The sequence below is a fragment of the Podarcis melisellensis genome (assembly GCF_964234715.1).
Source record: "Podarcis melisellensis genome assembly, chromosome: 14".
NCBI classification, from domain to species: domain Eukaryota; kingdom Metazoa; phylum Chordata; class Lepidosauria; order Squamata; family Lacertidae; genus Podarcis; species Podarcis melisellensis.
This window is the reverse complement of record NC_138546.1, coordinates 1,589,267-1,608,664: the sequence shown is the minus strand read 5'-3', so window position 1 is coordinate 1,608,664 and position 19,398 is coordinate 1,589,267. Positions and strand designations below refer to the sequence as shown.

The 19,398-nt window shown below is 49.0% G+C and overlaps 1 protein-coding gene across 1 annotated transcript in view; it reads right to left on the bottom strand.

Annotated features, from left to right (window-relative positions):
• Positions 1–19,398, bottom strand: part of RADIL (Rap associating with DIL domain) — an 82,257-nt gene that overhangs the window by 48,375 nt on the left and 14,484 nt on the right. The window contains exon 2 of the mRNA XM_081889082.1: positions 11,425–11,983. Within this exon, the coding sequence (XP_081745208.1) occupies positions 11,425–11,974 (550 nt within the window). The 5' untranslated portion in view covers positions 11,975–11,983. The remainder of the gene's footprint in view (positions 1–11,424; positions 11,984–19,398) is intronic.

Here is a 19,398-nt window from a genome sequence, read left to right as displayed (position 1 = left end):
CCTCTTTCAGTCTTTCTTCCCAAGGCAAGAAAACCACTTTAGTCGAGACAGAAGGCTCAATCCCCGGGTTCGTATTTCAGGGCATGTAGGTCACTGGTTGAGACATGAATGGCGCTATGGGCTAAACCACTGAGCCTAGGGCTTGCAGATCAGAAGGTTGGCGGTTCTAATCCCCGTGACAGGGTGAGCTCCCGTTGCTCGGTCCCTGCTCCGGCCAACCCAGCAGTTCGAAAGCACCTCAAAGTGCAAGTAGATAAATAGGTACCGCTCTGGTGGGAAGGTAAACAGTGTTTCCGTGTGCTGCTCTGGTTCGCCAGAAGCGGCTTAGTCATGCTGGCCATACGACCTGGAAGCTGTCTGTGGGCAAACGTCGGCTCCCTCAGCTTGTAAAGTGAGATGAGCGTGCAACCCCAGAGTCGTCCACGACTGGACCTAATGGTCAGGGGTAGCTTTACCTTTAGGTCGCTGGTGCCCATAGGATATAGAATTGTAGTGTTGGAATGGACCCCAAGAATCATGTAGTCCAACCCCTTGCAACGCAGGAATCTCAACTAGATCATCCTTGACAGATGGCCATCCAAGCTCTGCTTAAAAACCTCCAAGGAAGGAGATTCAACTACTTCCGAGGGAGTCCATTCCACTGTCCAATGGCTTATTGTCAGAAAGATCTTTCTGATGTTGAGTCAGAATCTCTTTTTTCGTAACTTGAAGCCATGGGTTCGGGTCCTACCCTCCAGAGCAGGAGAAACAAGCTGGCTCCATCTTCTATGCAGAAGCCCTTGAGATATTTGAAGATGGCTCTCACATCTCCTCTCAGTCTCCTCTTCTCCCAGCTAAACATCCCCAGCTCCTTCAACCTTTCCTCGTCAGGCTTGGTTTCCAGACCCTGGAACATCTTGGTCGCCCTCCTCTGCACACCTTCCCTCTTGCCAACATCCTTCTTAAATTGTAGTGCCCAAAATTGGACACAGTATTCCAGGTGTGGTCTGACCAGGGCAGAACAGAGTGGGACTATTCCTTCCCTTGACCTGAACACTATGCTTCTGTTGATGGACCCAAGACTTAAATTGGGTCTTGTTGTTGTTTAGTCGTTTAGTCGTGTCTGACTCTTTGTGACCCCATGGACCAGAGCATGCCAGGCACTTCTGTCTTCCACTGCCTCCATGGACAAAATTGGGTCTACTAGACCCCAAAAATTTAAGTAATGTGGACTAAATTCCCTCTGGGATTGGGTCCCTGAAGCTTAAGCTTCATTCGTTTCATAGTAGATTCCTCTGCACACTTTCCAGCTTGTCAATCTCCTTCTCTGTCTGAGAAAGCCTCTTTCTGAGATCCTGGGGAGATGACACTTGCCTGGTCATTGGAGGGATGTTCAGTTTGCTGCTGTCCCTGCAGTCAGCTTCCCCAACCTGGTGCCCTCCAGTCTTTGCTCCACCGTCACCCTTAAGCAGCAAACAAAGACTGTGGTAGGCCGGGATGTCTTCTCCAAACCTTCCTGTAATGGTTATAGGGGTTGCTCATGCGTAAGTTGCCACCACTCCTGGCTAGGTTGCCTGGTTAAACCTTTTCTGTCTGGACAGCCCTTCACTTCGTGGCTGTTCAGTCGCTAGCAGAATCCGTCAGTGGGCGTTTCTTGAACCTCTTCTAGCAAAGAAGTTATTTGACGCCAAGTCTCCGCCTACTCTCCCTGCGCGGAAGTCTTCTGCGCAGGGTGGGTGTGGGCAGCGGAGGACCCGTGCTCTCCCCGCTGGTCTCCGGCGAGGAGTCCTGGAGCCCCCTCGCCGATTCCCCCATCTGCCCCCCTTTACCCCTGGTGTTACACTGATTTCCTTCCCCAGCCGATGAGCTGCCTCTCTCCCTGCTGGGCCCTTCTCCGGCATCGCTTTGGAGCCTTGCCTCCACCGCTAGCTCCGATGGCAGTTCCCTGAGACTTCTAAATGAGATATTCGTTATGTACTGAAGTTCCCACCCTGGGCCAGCAGGGGGATACTGTAGATAGTTTTCACTCAGGTCCACATATGCAAATAAGGAATTGAAAGTGACGTTCAGTGGTTGGATAGTTACAGAAAGTTGTTACTGTTGCTTTGTAGTTGAGCTCTATATAAGCAGGTTGGTGGAACCCTTCAGCCCAGTTCTGTTCTGGGCCTGTGAATAAACAAGAACTGTTTGAAGAATCGCTGTGTCGTCTGGTATGTTCACCCACAACTTAAGAATATTAGTTTATGCTTGCTTTGCCATTTTGCTCCTTGCCCCTTCTTCAGAAACCGCCTCCTTCTCATCTGAACCAGGCTGAGAACTTTGCTCTATTCCAGGACTCGCAAATGTGCAGCGGGGGGAAATTCTCCTGATCTGAATTTCCTTGCAGGAATTTGGAATGGGGAAAGGGCCATAGGTCAGCGGTGGGATAGCTGGTTTGCAAGCAGAAGGCCCCAGGTTCCATCCCTGATGGTAGGTTTGGGAGAGATCCCAGACTACAATCCTGGAGACCTGCTACCAGTCAGCACAGACAATATTGAACTAAATAGGCCCATGGTCTCACCCAGTTCTAGACAGCTTTGTGTATTCCTAAGAATTGTAATGAAAGCAGTGGCAGCAGCAGTGGCAGTTTTGGGATTTTAAGCTGTTGAGCCTCCTTGGAGATGGTTTTCATGCAAGAAACAGGGTGTGCCTAATTTCATAGCAAGATAGGGTTGCCATATTTTATAGAGTGAAAATCCATCCCCCCCCCCAATTTCTGTTCAGACACTGCTGCCAACTGCTGTATTCGGCATATGCCCAGGAAAATTCGGACATATGGCAACCCTAACTATAATGTTGTTTAGTCGTTTAGTCGTGTCCGACTCTTTGTGACCCCCTGGACCAGAGTACGCCAGGCACTCCTGTCTTCCACTGCCTCCTGCAGTTTGGTCAGACTCATGCTGGTAGCTTCGAGAACACTATCCAACCATCTTGTCCTCTGTCGTCCCCTTCTCCTTGTGCCCTCCATCTTTCCCAACATCAGGGTCTTTTCCAGGGAGTCTTCTCTTCTCATGAGGTGGCCAAAGTCTTGGAGCATCAGCTTCAGGATCTGTCCTTCCAGTGAGCACTCAGGGCTGATTTCCTTCAGAATGGAGACGTTGGATCTTCTTGCAGTCCATGGGACTCTCAAGAGTCTCCTCCAGCACCGTAATTCAAAAGCATCAATTCTTTGGTGATCAGCCTTCTTGATGGTCCAGCTCTCACTTCCATACATCACTACTGGGAAAACCATGGCTTTTACTATACGGACCTTTGTTGGCAAAGGTCTGTATAGTTAACTATAATACTCCATGCAAATCTCAGCAAAATCCCTTGGTGCAGATCATCCCGAAAACATATAAAAACGTTGCAAACATCAGGCAAAGGGAAGAGAGTGAGTTTTGCTACATTCGCTGGCTTTCTGAGATTCTGCCATTCTGACTGCAGATCGGGGTTACGTCGGTGCGGAATTTTCTTTATCTCAAAGGTGATAAAACATTCCATGGCACCCAGTCCAAACTAGGGAGAATTAGCAAAAATTATATAATTTATAAATTAAAATATAAAAAAGGAAATATGCAGGAAATGATATTATTCTGAAATAAACCAGAGAAGGAGGTTAAGGGAAGTCCGGGGGGAATTTTGGAATTGTGAATTATGTTATTTGTTATGATGTAATATTGTAAAAATGGAGGACTTAATAAAAATTATTTTTAAAAAAAACTGGGGGGGGGGGAGTTAACAAGCAAGGATGGTGGTGGCAGCACAAATGCAAGGACTGTGGCCGAACCGATTTCAGCCAGGATGTCCTTCTGAGCCGGTGGCTGCTTTTGTGCGCTTGTCACAAAAGCGGTGCAATCCTGCCCGCCTGCCTGACATCTGCTTCTTGCTTGGATAACTGTCCTGCCCCCGGTTATCAGCTTGTGCGATGCGTCAACGATAGGAGACAGGGAACATCTGCTGGACGCTTCTCCCTCCGGGGCAGAAAGGAAACAGACCAGCAAAGGACTCTCGGAAAACAGACGTCCTTGAATCCCGAATCACACATGCACCAGCGTTCAGAGTCAGCGATGGAGACGGGAAAATCTCTGGCTGATTTGGAAAGGGTCCTGATTCGCAAAGTGTTCTACAACACAGGAGCAACCCCCAGACCTCCACTCTCCGCCCTGTCCTAAATTGGGCTGCCAAAGTGAAGAACAAATAATAGTAATAGTAATAGTAATAGTAATAGTAATAGTAATAGTAATAGTAATAGTAATAATTTATTTATACCCCACCCATCTGGCTGGGTTTCCAACAGAATATTAAAAAACAATAACCTATTAAACATTAAAAGCTTCCCTAAACAGGGCTGCCTTCAGGTGTCTTCTAAAAGTCTGGTAGTTGTTTTTCTCTTTGACATCTGGTGGGAGGGTGTTCCACAGGGTGGGCGCCACCACCGAAAAGGCCCTCTGCCTGGTTCCCTCTAACCTCACATCTCCAAGCGAGAGATAACCAGAGCATGCAGTCTGCAGGAGAGGGATGAGGGGGCTGTGGACCTTCAGATGTTGCAGGATAGCACCTTCCTGACTGCTGGTTGGATGCTAAGATCCTCTGCTGGACACCTTCCCTTGGTCCCACCATCATCAGAGGCGTGGTCGGGCGTGAAATGAGACAGGGCCTTTTCTGTGGCTGCCCCCATATTGTGGGATTCCCTCCAAGGGAGGTCAGGCCGGCTCCCTCTCTGTCATCCTTCCACAAGCAGGCCAAGACCTTCTTCTGGAAAGCAAGGTGCAAAGGAGGCTGACCTACCGGGCTGCTTCTCAGAGGAAACTGTGCTTTAATGGCTGGCTCCAAATGTCTTCAGATGTGTTTTAATTACAGTGGTACTTTGCTTCCTGAACCCAATCCGTTCCGGAAGTCCGTTCGACCTCCAAAACATTCGCAAACAGAGGAGCGGCTTCTGGTGGGCTGATTGGCCTCGGAAACAATGTTGACAGCCGAAACGGATGTTCGGCTTCCCCAAAAACGCTCGCAAACCAGAACATTTACTTCCGGGTGTGAGGCGTTCTGGAGCCAAGCCGTTTGGGAACCAAGGTACGACTGTATTGTTTTGAACTAGATTGTTCTGTTGCTCTGTATTCCATAATGCTTTTTTCAAGCGTTGCGAGCTGACTGGGAGAGAAAGGTGGGCTATAAACACATGAAATTAGAAATAAATAAACAAAGAATTCTGGGGATGGGATTTGCTTCCAGCAAGCTGCTTTTTGTTCCCAGCACTGGAAACGATGCCTTATGAGGAACGGCTAAGGGAGCTGGGCATGTTTAGCCTGGAGAAGAGGAGGTTAAGGGGTGATATGATAGCCATGTTCAAATATATCAAAGGATGTCACATAGAGGAGGGAGAAAGGTTGTTTTCTGCTGCTCCAGAGAAGCGGACACGGAGCAATGGATCCAAACTACAAGAAAGAAGATTCCACCTAAACATTAGGAAGAACTTCCTGACAGTAAGAGCTGTTTGACAGTGGAATTTGCTGCCAAGGAGTGTGGTGGAGTCTCCTTCTTGGGAGGTCTTTAAGCAGAGGCTTGACAACCATATGTCAGGAGTGCTCTGATGGTGTTTCCTGCTTGGCAGGGGGTTGGACTCGATGGCCCTTGTGGTCTCTTCCAACTCTATGATTCTATGATTCTATTCTAAGCTGCAATCTTTGGGTTATCTGTCACCTCCCTAAGGCTGAATGATTCCTAGGCTGTCTCCGGAAGGCGAAGGTCCACCTTCCAGGTCCATCCCATCAGGGCTCGCTCCCTATCTGCAACCTTCCAGCAAAATGCCTTCGGAGTCCTGCCTGCTAAGTCACCCGTGATCCTAATCGGCTGATCAGCTCTCCCCCCAGCCCGTTTCTGCCGTCCTCCACCCACCTGCTGCCACAGCCAGGAGAAAAGATGAGCTTAAGTCTCTCACCCTTCAGCTGACGGATCAGCTTCCCAGAGTGGAATCCCCTTCGCGTGCGCAAGAAGGTCTTATTCTCCCTCCCCACTGAAGCCCAGTTGACAAAACTGCTCCTTATATCCAGCAGCTGCAACGTTGATCCCAGAGGGTGATAGAAAGAGCAGAGGAGTGTCGTTGCCCAAGCAATAATGGCTCTTATGCCTCTGCCGCCATGCCATAGCTCGCAGGTACAGCATGGAAGAAGGGGGAGAGGTCCCAGGTTTAATAATAATACAGTGGTACCTCGGGTTACATACACTTCAGGTTACATACGCTTCAGGTTACAGACTCCGCTAGGCCAGAAATAGTGCTTCAGGTTAAGAACTGCGGTGCAGCGGCAGCAAGAGGCCCCATTAGCTAAAGTGGTGCTTCAGGTTAAGAACAGTTTCAGGTTAAGTATGGACCTCCGGAACAAATTAAGTACTTAACCCGAGGTACCACTGTACAGTCATACCTCGGGTTACAGATGCTTCAGGTTGCGCGATTTTGGGTTGTGCACCGCGCTGAACCCAGAAGTACCGGAACGGGTTACTTCTGGGTTTGGGCGCTTGCGCATGTGCAGAAGTGCTAAATCATGCTTTGTGCATGCGGGGAAGCGCCAAATTGTGACCTGCACGGATGCGGCGCTGCGGGTTGCGGGCGCTGTGGGTTGCGATCGTGCTTCCAGCACAGATTCTGTTTGCAGCCCAAGCGTCCACTGTAATTTGTCATTGATAATAATAATAATAACAACAACTATTATTATTATTATTATTATTATTATTATTATTATTATTATTATTAATACCCTGCCCACCTGCATGGGTTTCCCCAGCCACTCTGGACGGCTTCTGAAAAAGATTAAAAATACATTAAAACGCCAGTCATTAAAAACTTCCCTGAACAGGGCTGCCTTCAGATGTTTTCTAAAAGTCAGATAGTTGTTTATTTCCTTGACATCTGGTGGGAGGGCATTCCACAGGGTGGGTGCCACTACCAAGAAGGCCCTCTGTAATCTCACATCTTGCAGGGAGAGAACCGCCAGAAGGCCCTCGACACTGGATCTCAGTGTCCGGGCTGAACGATGGGGGTGGAGACGCTCCTTCAGGGATACAGGACTGAGGCCATTTAGGGGCTTTGAAGATCAGCAGCAACTCGGAAATGTACAATCCCCACCAAGTAGGACTGGGAGGGTCCCCTGCCTTTAGCCCTCAAGAGCTGCTGCTAGTTGTAAGAATATAAGAAAACGGGATGAGGCCACTGGCCCATCTAGCCCAGCATCCTGTTCTCACTGTGGCCGAACAAATGCCCCAGCGGGAAAGCAGCAAGCAGGACCCTAGTGCGAGAACCCTCTCTCCTTCTGTGGTTTCCAGCAACTAATATTCGGAAGCATTGATCATCCTTGCTAGAAGCCATCGATAGTTCTCCCTTCTCCATGAACTTGTCCAAACCTCTTTTAAAGCCCTCCAAGTTGGAGGCCATCGCTGGTCTCCTGCAACAGGGAGTTCCACAGTTGAACTATGCACAGAACAATTTTGTATGCTGCTACTTAGAACAGAATATGAATCTTCATTTGCATCAGCCACTAGCCATAGCAATAAAATAAAAATGGACTGAAGATAAAGGGGGGGATTAACTATAGGGGGAAAAACATTTTGGGGGTTTACATCAATTACCAAGTAACAGCTGTTATTCTAATTTTCCCCACTAAAAACCTTGCAGTTTTTGCTGTCACCTGGTCATCTTGATCTGCTAAAAGAAAGGACATGGTAGCAATGGTTGAGCGACCCAGAATGGAGAATAATAGAGGGGTAATAACCCCACTTTTATATTCCTGTTGTCTTTGTCCATGGAGGTCCGTATAGTTAAAGCTATGGTTTCCCCAGTAGTGATGTAGGGAAGTGAGAGCTGGACCATAAAGAAGGCTGATCGCCAAAGAATGGATGCTTTTGATTTATGGTGCTGGAGGAGACTCTGGAGAGTCCCATGGACTGCAAGAAGATCCAACCTCTCCATTCTGAAGGAAATCAGCCCTGAGTGCTCACTGGAAGGACAGATCCTGAAGCTGAGGCTCCAAGACTTCACAAGAAGACTCCCTGGAAAAGACCCTGATGTTGGGAAAGATGAAGGGCACAAGGAGAAGGGGACGACAGAGGACGAGATGGTGGGACAGTGTTCTCGAGGCTGCCAGCATGAGTTTGACCAAGCTGCGGGAGGCAATGGAAGACAGGAGTTAAAATTCTTTTTTTTTGAAATTCCATAAGTTAAATAATAAAAACTATGATATACATATTCTATACTGGGCACAGAAGTAATTTAGTAGTACAGTGGTACCTCGAGTTACAAACGCCTCAAGTTACAAACGCTTCTGGTTACAAACTTCGCTAACCTGGAAGAGTTACCTCGAGTTGAGAACTTTGCCCCAGGATGAGGTCACGAAGAGGTGGACACGACTAAACGACTAAACAACAACAAAAGAACCCCACTTCTCAAATCTTTAAAAACTGTGCAAGCCAGAAGCACTGAGTCGTTTTTGCTCCAATCAGGTTTGCCCAAATACTCATTGGCATTACAAATGTCTGCATTCTGCACACGCACAGAGGCTGCCCCCCAACTCCTTGGAGAAGCTCAGGTTCCATAGATTGGTTATCTTTGAGGGGTGACGTCTAACGGCCTTGTTCATGTAAGGTAAAGCAAATGCACTTATTTTTGTGCAGCGTACATTCGATTCTGAAGCCAGATCCATCAGAGGCCACGTTCCCACTGCTGCTGCAGAAACGTAATTCTGGTTGCCAATAGAGAACTTGGCCCCAGAGCTACACTTGCCTGCTAAAGCAATAAAAACAGGCGGGGAGATTGCTCAGATTCGTTTCCTGAAAATATGTTGATGGGCTTCGTGACCTAAAAGGGCCAGGCAGGCCACAGGAAAACTCATTATCTTAGCAGGGAAAAAAGGAACAGGTGGCGTTTTCACAGAAGGTGCAGAAAGCGGCCGGGGTCTCTTTGCCATCGCTGGTTGTGGGAGGGAAATGCCTGGGAAAGTGGAACGTGCAAAGGAGGAGAGCCCAGTCCAGGGGTGAAGGGATTAGATTTGTGAATTGGCCTGATTCGCATAAACCGGGGTTAATTCACAGATCGGAAAACATTGCAACCACCAGCCAAATATTATGCCTTGGATACTCCTCTGCTCAAATCAGGCCTCAAAGTGCATTTGGAAAACACATCTCTCTGCGAAAACAGGTTTAGTAATACATATTTAAATACATATTGCACAATGCATTTTCTTCCAAAGTTTGCATTTCTGGACAGACAGACAGAAATAATTGCAGAGTAATGTGAAAACAAAGCAGACTGAAGGCATGTGAAGCAGGCGAGAGACCAGCGGTGGTTCTCCCTGGTGTTTGCGACCCAAACCGATTCCCCAGCCCATCTTCCCATGCATGTGGGTTTTTTCCCATAGAAATGTCACTGCATAGATGGAGAAGACTAGACCAAGGTGGTTTGTGTATAAGAGAGTGGACTATGTGGGTTTCAGGCTGATGCTGGGAGCTGGAGACACAGAACAACGGCTGCTCTGTGCTGCACCCAAATATGTGACTTGTGGCTTCCCTGGAAATGTTGTGTTCCAGACTTTTAAAAGCAACCCCTAAAACAGCAATTTAACATGAATTTTACCTAACAAGACCATTGATCCATAAAACAAAAGCAGCAATCAATGTATTGCAGTCACACAATCAATCAATCAATCAATCAATCAATCAATATCTGGACTGGGTTCCACACAGTCACAAAAACAAAAAGAGCCGCAAAAACAAAAATGCAAAATAAATAGCAAAAACAGACAGACCTCAGAGTAACACTCAAAATGGAAGCGTGGCACTCAAAACAGAGCACGTTCGGCTTCCAAAGAAAGTTCACAAACAGCTTCCAAGTTGTTTGAGTACCAAGGTGTTTGAGAACCAAGGTACCACTGTAATAAAACAACAACTATTATTACAGTCATACCTCTTGTTACATTCGATTCAGGTTACGTCTTTTCAGGTTGCGTCCCGCGGCAACCGGGAAGTACTGGAAAGGGTTACTTCCAGGTTTCGCCGCTCACGCATGTGCAGGTGCTCAAAATGACGTCACAAACATGCACAGAAGCAGTGAATCGTGACCCACGCACGTTGCATTCTGCTCATGTTGGGAACGGGGCTCCGGAATGGATCCCGTTTGCAACCAGAGGTACCACTGTATTATTATTATTATTATTATTATTATTATTATTATTATTATTATTGGATAAAGGTAAAGGTACCCCTGCCCGTACGGGCCAGTCTTGCCAGACTCTGGGGTTGTGCGCCCATCTCACTCAAGAGGCCAGGGGCCAGCGCTGTCCGAAGACACTTCCGGGTCACGTGGCCAGCGTGACATCGCTGCTCTGGCGAGCCAGAGCTGCACACGGAAACGCCGTTTACCTTCCCGCTAGAAAGCGGTCCCTATTTATCTACTTGCACCCGAGGGTGCTTTCGAACTGCTAGGTTGGCAGGCGCTGGGACCGAAAGACGGGAGCGCACCCCGCCGCGGGGATTCGAACCGCCGACCTTTCGATCGGCAAGTCCTAGGCGCTGAGGCTTTAACCCACAGCGCCACCCGCGTCCCTATTATTATTGGATAGGATGTCCCTATTTTCATCAGAGAAATATTGGAGGGTATGGTCTCAGCTGGTGTACCAGATGGAGCTTGGTAGGGCAGCCACCCTGGACACAGAATTGACCTGCCTCCTGTTAGGATTTTTATCTACCTCAGCAAGTAGCACTATGTTGTTTATATCATGTGAGTGTCTGAGAACATGAGACAAGAAGTCTCAGGACTGTTGGAATATTGCTGAAGAGTTGAGTTTCACTTCTGAATGTGATGCTGTTCTGTACTGGTGCTGAGAGAGCACAAACATGCTGATGGATTCTTTGTATATAGACTGTTAATAAAGTAGTTTTAGAGCTACTGATTGACTCTTTCTTCTGCAATGAGATGCCAGAAGATGACCGTGCTCCTCTCAGGAGAGAGGGGTCGCTTATCACCGGTCTCTCTGGACTGAGGAAGATTTACAGCCAGAGAGTGAGCACCGGAGAAATGCCCTGGTGTCTTGGGAAGGTGGTGGCCTTCCTGGGTATATTTTCCAGTGTGGTGCAGTGGTTAAGAGCAGTAGACTCGTAATCTGGTGAACCAGGTTCGTGTCTCTGCTCCTCCATATGCAGCTGCTGGGTGACCCTGGGCCAGTCTTTGAAGTCTCTCAGCCCCACTCACCTCACAGAGTGTTTGTTGTGGTAGAGGAAGGGAAAGGAGAATGTGAGCCGCTTTGAGACTCCTTCGGGTAGTGATAAAGCGGGATAGCAAATCCAAATTCTTCTTCTTCTCTTCTTCCATCCTGGACCCCCAGAAGCCTACCACTACTACTACTACTACTAACCCAAATGACCCAGGGTCTTCTTTCTCACCTGCCGTAACGGTGTCTTTGTCCCTGGAGGCCAGCTCTTCCACCTCCGCCCGCTTACGGAGCTCCAGCCTCCGGGAGCATCCTTCGCGTGGCTTCCACAGCTCCTGGATCAGCAGCGGCTTCTCGTGGTCCTGCAGGACCCTCAGCCCCTCCATCTGCCACTGCCTCTCAGGGCCCCCGAACCGCCCGACGACGTCGCAGAGGACGTAGCGCCCCGCGCTGACCTGGCTCAGCCCGTAGCGCTCAAGGGCCTCCTTGGCCAGTTCCCGGGCGCTGGAGCTGGCCGTGGCCAGGACGCTCTTGTAGTGGGCCCCCGTGCAGACAGCGCCCCCGAAGATCTTGAGCACCCCGGGGGCTGAGGCCTGGGTGGAGAGCTCGGAGGGGTCCTCGCCGCCCTCCGCCGGGCCAGCAGCCACAGAGAGGCGGTCCTTGTAGCTCAGAGTCCGGTGCAAGACCTGGGAGAAGATCCGGCTCTGCCGCTTGAACTTGCCTTTGGACGGCGGCGACATGGCCGAGGGAGAGCGGTAGAACATCGCGGCAGAGGCGGTCATGGGTCAAGACTGCGGAGGCGGGAGAAAGAGAGGGTCAGCAGGCTTGGAAGAATGGCGGAAACCCCAAAAGAGAAAATTACTCCCCCCTTTTAAATAATTTTTATTCATTTTCCATTTAAGCATATATAATCACATCATTGGGACGCGGGTGGCGCTGTGGGTTAAACCACAGAGACTACGACTTGCCGATCAGAAGGTTGGCGGTTCGAATCCCGTTGCTCGGTCCCTGCTCCTGCTAACCTAGCAGTTCAAAAGCACAAGTAGATAAAGTGCAAGTAGATAAGTGCAAGTAGAAAAGTGCAAGTAGATAAATAGGTACCGCTCTAGCGGGAAGGTAAACGGCATTTCTGTGCACTGCTCTGGTTCGCCAGAAGCGGCTTAGTCATGCTGGCCACATGACCCAGAAAAACTGTCTGCGGACAAATGTTGGCTCCCTCGGCCAGTAAAGCGAGATGAACGCTGCAACCCCAGAGTCGTCTGTGACTGGACCTAATGGTCAGGGGTCCCTTTACCTTTACTCACATCATTATTATCCACTTCACCACTTTGGCTCTTCGGAGGCTATCGAATTCTTTCCCTCCCACTTCTTGGCTTTCAAAATTAACCTTTATATCACAGCATTTTATATATTTTCCAGTTCTAATGAAACTCATCACAAAATACCTCAAAATTTAACTAAATATAGAAAGGTAGAAAAATTCTCATTACAAGTCTTCAGATAACCCTATTATTCCGGTACTAATCCCAGTATGTTTCTGGGCACAATTCAAAGTGTTGGTGTTGACCTTGAAATAAACAACTATCTGACTTTTTTAGAAGACATCTGAAGGCAGCCCTGTTTAGGGAAGCTTTTAATATTTGGTGAATTATTGTATTTTAATATTTTGCTGGAAGCCGCCCAAAGTGGCTGGGGAAACCAGTGGGTGAGGTATAAATATTATTATTATTATTATTATTATTATTATTATTATTATTATTATTATTATTTTACCTGAACAGCTGTCCAAATGAGGGTTGCAATTACTTGGAGGAATAGTGACATCAGATGTCAAGGAATAAACAACTATCTGACTTTTAGAAGACATCTGAAGGGAAGTTTTTAAAGTTTTATGTTTTATTCTGCTTATTCTGTTTTCAATACTCTGTTGGGAGTCACCCAGAGTGGTTGGGGAAACCCAGCTGGATGGGCAGGGTATGAATATTATTACTATTATTATTATTATTATTATTATTATTATTATTATCTTGAACATGCAAACCAAGCTCCATTCCTCCGTCTGCAGCAGAGCTATCGCACTTCCCCATTGGTTTTGGAAGTTGTCTTTCTGTTTTGGGAGGGGTTGCGACTTTCTTAGGCCAGCCTTGAAACTCATATTCTCAGTGTAACCTCAGAAGAGCCACTCCTGCGTGCCAGATGGACTCGGCATCCATTCAAGCGAGTGAGCAGCATCTCCTGCAACTCTTTGGGAGCCAAGAGCAGAGGGGCGGAGTCTGCATTTCTGGACGGGTCGATGAATGAGTGTACAGTATACAACCCATCTGGGGCTCCTATGAAATTATTTCCTCCCGTCAGGAATGCTTGGCCCAGCTGAGCAGAGTATCTCTAGCTGGGTGGCTGGGAAAGAAAGAGACAATTTTTTGAGCATCCCATCTTAGAGGCTCTTCCTTTCGCTCCTTCACGTATTAATGCTGGATACATGCTCTGTGGCTTATGTAACAATATCTAACAAAGAAGAATCGGTGTGATTTAGATTTAGGTTTGACGAGGCCCTCAGCTACTGAAGGTAATGGGGCCCTTTATATGTCCAGCTGTCCTTTGTCAACAACAAATTGCCGCTGTTTTTTGTATTGAATACAGTGGTACCTTGGGTTGCGAATGTGGCTAACCCAGAAGTGCATAGTTCTGGGTTTCACTGTGCGCGCATGCACAAAAGCACTCTGCACGCTTTGCGCATGCGCAGAAGCGCTCTATCACACCGCAGGCATGCGCAGAAGTGGCGCCTCTGGATACGGACTTTTCGGGGTAAGTATGGACCCCTGGGACGAATTAAGTTCGTATCTGGAGGGTCCACTGTATATGCTATTTGGTAATTTATGGACCTAATAGGTATCTAAAGACATTTGCGCATGTTGCCGTGCAACCAGTCCATGCAGAATGTAGGCACCCTATATATTGGAAGGAGCAAACCAGTGATATTTTAGGGAGCAGGCTAGCAGGCGGGGCCCATGACTTACATGATAGGAACCTCCACAACACAAGACACTGTTGCTGTATGTAGGTTTCATTTTATTTGTATTTTTATCTTATATTTTGGAAATGTACATCCAGGTTCTTTTCCCTTTAATTTTTTTTGGGGCCCCCCAAGAGAGTGGGGCCCTAAGCTAGAGCTTGTTTAGCTTATACGTAAATCCGGCACGGGGACAGGGGAACCAATTCACACTGCCCAGGGGGATCTGCAGCCCTTCAGATGCTGTTGGAGTCTAGTTCTGGCTAGCTTGGCCAACGGTCAGTGGTGAAGGGATATTTGAACCCCTCCTTATCCCTAGGGCAGCCCTACAGCTAAAGACAAGGCGTGCTGGGGAGTAAGGGGAAAGATTGCTTCACAACATCTCACCAGCCCTTACAACAATCCTGTAAAGCAGGCCAGCCCTGTTATCCGCCCGTTGCAGAAGCTAGAAGCTGAAAATGGAGAAGTGCGGCTTGCTTAAGGCTGTTTGTGCATTCGCAGGAGAGCAAAAAGGTTTGAACTTAAATCCAATCAACGTATGGCTCAGTAGTATATAGTCCTGCTCTGTTCTGACTTTTTTTTAAAAAAAAATCAAAAATATAAACATACCACAAAAACCATTCTGAGTTCAAATGTCAAGAATAGTCTGAATCATCCCTTCCATGGGCCCTATTAATCCTGTTTTCAACTGCATATCACAGGGGTGCCCAGATTTAATGAAGTGAACATGCATGAGGTCCGACCAAAGTTGCTGAGCTTTTTTCAGGATTGAAGTTGCTGTTGAGCTTTTTTTAGGATTTGACCCCAAGAAATAAACTGCCACAGGGGCCGGATTAGGCCCCCAAAACGGACTTTGGACATACCTAGCATATCACTACAATTTTCCTCTTTCTAAATTATCCATACATTACGTTACGTTACAAGTGTGTTTAAAATCCTGCCAGTGTTTTAACCTGCTTCCAATAATCTTGTATATACATTATAAACTTTCCCCATTCTTTCCCCCCCCCCAGATCTCTTCTCGATTCCTGAGCTTCCCAGTTAGTTTTGCCATTTCGGTGTGGTCCATCATCCGCTCTGTTCTGCCTCGGTCAGACCACACCTGGAGTCCTGTGTCCTGTTCTGGGCGCCACAGTTTAAGATGGATTTCGACAAACCGGAAGGTGTTCGGAGGAGGGTAAACCAAGATGATCGAGGGTCGGGAAACCAAGCCTGATGAGGAATGGTCGAGGGAATTGGGTACGTTTAGCCAGGGAAAGAGGAGACTGAGAGGAGATGACTTGCCAGCAGGGCGGCTTGTTCAGGCGGGGACCATGCCCACCCACTGGCCCCCAGAAGCCTACACAGAAAGAAATGAGGCCCTCAAGCTGAAGAAGCTTCCTTCATGCCTTGATATATATATATCGAGTAGCAGTTCTCCACCTGTGGGTCCCCAGATGTTGTTGGACTACAACTCCCATCACCCCTGAGCTCTGGCCTTGCTAGCTAGGGGTGATGGGAGTTGTAGTTCAACAACATCTGGGGACCCACAGGTTGAGAAAGGCTGATTTAGAGCATCACAGGCCAAGTGAGTGCAAATCTGAGCCCTCTTTTTGGCACTGCAGGCAGCTGGGCTGGGCAAGAACCCAGAACAACCCCATTCGAGGAAACGCCTTTAGCATAAGGTTACCAGATTTTTTTTTCAAGGAATGCAGGGAAGTCGGAATGGATGGATCTTGTCAGGGGACTGATTTGTAAATCTGGGGACTGTCCCCGGGAAACGGGGATGTCTGGTAACCTGACTTTAGCGGCTGGGTCAGCCCAGATGCCTGGCGGGGATCTACCGGGTCCCTCTCCCTCCTGTGGCTTAAAAGGCTCCTTGCCTCCTCCGTCACCTGAGCCAGGGACCCCCTCCTCCTCCTCCTTTCATGCTATCAGAAACAGCTTTACTACTTTAGCCCTGGAAAAGCTCCAGAAGCAGCCTTCCCTGCGCGACTAAGAGGCAAGGTCACCTTCTAACCCAGTAATGCTTTCTATTCTAAGAGCTGCGATGGGACGTCATCCGCCGTGGCTTCGCTGGCTCCCGTCCCACTTTGCGTACACCAGTCTCTCCGGGGCCCTCAGCCCAGCAGCGACCTCTTTCCCTCCTTCCCTGGTCACCCCAAGAAATCTTCAAAGGGCAGCCGCCGCTCGGATGCTGCTGGATTTCAGCCCCCAGCCAGCGTGCCTTGCCGTCCTGGGAGTTGTAGCACAGGGTGCTAGACCAGTGCAGAAGGGCTGTAGCTCAACGGCAGAGCTATATGTGGAAGGACCCAGGTTCAACCACGCAGGCATCTCCAGGTAGGGTTCCCTGCGTGAAACCCAGGAGAACTGTTGCCAGTCAGTGCAGGTAATAGGAGCTAGGTGGAGCCAATGCTCTGGCTCTTTTTTAAGAAGAGCAGCTGTATCCATTTTGCTTTTTACGCAGCAGAGGGGCTGTCTGGGCAGACCTGCAAGCAGCGCTGGAAATCCATCCGTCCTTCAACCAGCAGGAGTCAAAGTCCCCTCGTTCTGACATGCCTGCAAATACAGGGAGCTGCCATCTCTACACAGCCAGGCCACTGCTCCATACTGTCAACACTGGCTGGCAGCAGCTCTCCAGGATTTCGGACAAGGGAGTCTCTCCCGATTCTACCAGGAGATACCATCGCTTGCCCAGCCTGCCTCTAAGCTATGATCCTGCTCCGATTGCTAGTCCCAGACCCTCCAAGCTTCCCTATTTTCCCGGGACAGCCCTTTGAATTCCGGTGCTGGCGGAGACTCTTGAGAGTCCCATGGACTGCAAGAAGATCCAACCTCTCCATTCTGAAGGAAATCAGCCCTGAGTGCTCACTGGAAGGACAGATCCTGAAGCTGAGGCTCCAAGACTTTGGCCACCTCATGAGAAGAGAAGACTCCCTGGAAAAGACCCTGATGTTGGGAAAGATGGAGGGCGCAAGGAGAAGGGGGCGACAGAGGACGAGGTGGTGGGACAGTGTTCTCGAAGCTACAAACATGACTCTGACCAAACTGCGGGAGGCAGTGGAAGACAGGAGTGCCTGGCGTGCTCTGGTCCAGGGGGTCACAAAGAGTCGGACACGACTGAACGACAACAACAACAATTTTCAGCGAAGAAACACTGGAGGGTTTGTAGTCTGTTCCACCGCCCCACCCTGAGCAAAACCTGCAATGATGGTGTGAGCCATGCAAACGAACGAATGGGGTGGGTTTTAATTTTCTTAAATTTTTGCATTTGGAGTTTGTTGGGTCTTTCCTCTTTGCCCCTCCAGATCTTCCCTTTCTCCTTTGCATATTGCCAGCCCTGGGCGCTGGGGGCAAGAGGATAGGGATTGATTGGGACAACTTTGGTCCCCTCAGAGGCCTTCAGCGGAGAGCTCAGAGAGGGGAGGAGAAGAGCCTTCCAGCACCCGAAATGTGGGAGAGAGGAGGGTGCCAAAACTGCAAAGAAAATGTGCAGGGATGTGGGGCAGAGAGAGGGTGCAAAGCAAAGCTTCCCTTTCAGCAGCTAAGTTTAGGTGCCCAGCTTTTCTCCCTCCCCAAGGTGGGCATTGCGCTGCAGCACCCAGCGAAAGCACTTGGCGCCAGGCTCTCCGCACTGCCTGCTTCTGGGGATCTTCTTCGGTGCGGGGGACACGTGGCAAACTGCAGAACTGAAAACATCTCGGCTGCAAGCAAGCGACACGGTTAGCTTCCTGCAGACTGGTGCGATTCTGAGCCAAGGGTGGTACACATGGAAAGTGGAGCGAGGCGCCAGGGAGCATTTGTTCCCCGGCTGGTTTTGCAATGAGGTCTCTCAGTAGCGGAAATTTATCGGGCTTCTTTCGGCAAACGGCTCCCCTTAAACGGCCAGCTGAGCGCTCGGCGACGAAGGCCTCAAGAGAGCAGTTGGTTCGGTGATGCAAAAACATCAAGAGAGCGGGTTGCGGATAGAATCCGAGAGGCCCAGGAAATTCCAGCTAGGGGCAGGTTTCCCAGTTTAATTTGCAGCCTGGTCAATTAAAGACAGGCTCCAGCAGACTGAGCGGACAAGAGCAATGGTGGGTCCAACCAGTGCCAGATTTATGTATAAGGTAAACAAGCTATAGCTTAGGGCCCCACTCTCTTGGGGGCCCCAAAAATTTTAAAGGAAAAAACCTGGATGTACTTTTCCAAAATATAGTCATACCACGGGATAAAGTGCTTCAAGTTAAGTATTTTTGGGTTGCACTCCGCAGTGACCCGGAAGTAACAGAGTGCATTACTTCCGGGTTTTGCCCCGCACGCATGCGCAGACGGTCAAGGTGACGTCACGCGCATGCGCAGAAGCGACAAAACACAACCCGCGCACACGCAGACGTGCGGACGCGGGTTGCGTTCACTTTAGGATGCGAACGGGGCTCCAGAACGGATCCCGTTCGCATCCCGAGGTACCACTGTATAAGATAAAAAACAAATAAAATAAAACCTACATACAGCAACAGTGTTTTGAGTTGTGTAGGCTCCTCTGATGCAAGTCATGGGCCCCACCTGCTAGCCTGCTCCCTCAAATATCACTGGTTTGCTCCTTTCTATATATAGGGTGCCTACATTCTGCATGGACTGGTTGCAGGGCAATGTGTGCAAATGGCTTGAGATACCTATGAGGTCCATATATTACCATATAGCATATATTCAACACAAAAAAACAGCGACAATTTGTTGTTGGCAAAGGACAGCTGGACATATCAAGGGCCCCGTTACCTTCAGTAGCTTAGGGCCTCATCCAACCTAAATTCGGCCCTGGGTCCAACTGTCAAGAAAGCAGTTTCTGCCCCTGCTGTGGAAGGAAGTGAGGGGCAGATGGGCTCATCCGCCTTGGAAGAGAGCCGACCTGGGAGAAGGAAAACTCTGACCCTAAACCTCCGCTACCTTGTGGGATACCATCAGGAGAAGAAAAGGCTCAGGAGGAAAGGTAAAGGTAAAGGGACTCCTGACCATTAGGTCCAGTCGTGGCCGACTCTGGGGTTGCGGCGCTCATCTCACTTTACTGGCTGAGGGAGCCGGCGTACAGCTTCCGGGTCATGTGGCCAGCATGACTAAGCCACTTCTGGCGAACCAGAGCAGCGCACGGAAACGCCGTTTACTTCTCGCAGGAGGGGTACCTATTTATCTACTTGCACTTTGACGTGCTTTCGAACTGCTAGGGGGGAAGGAGCAGGG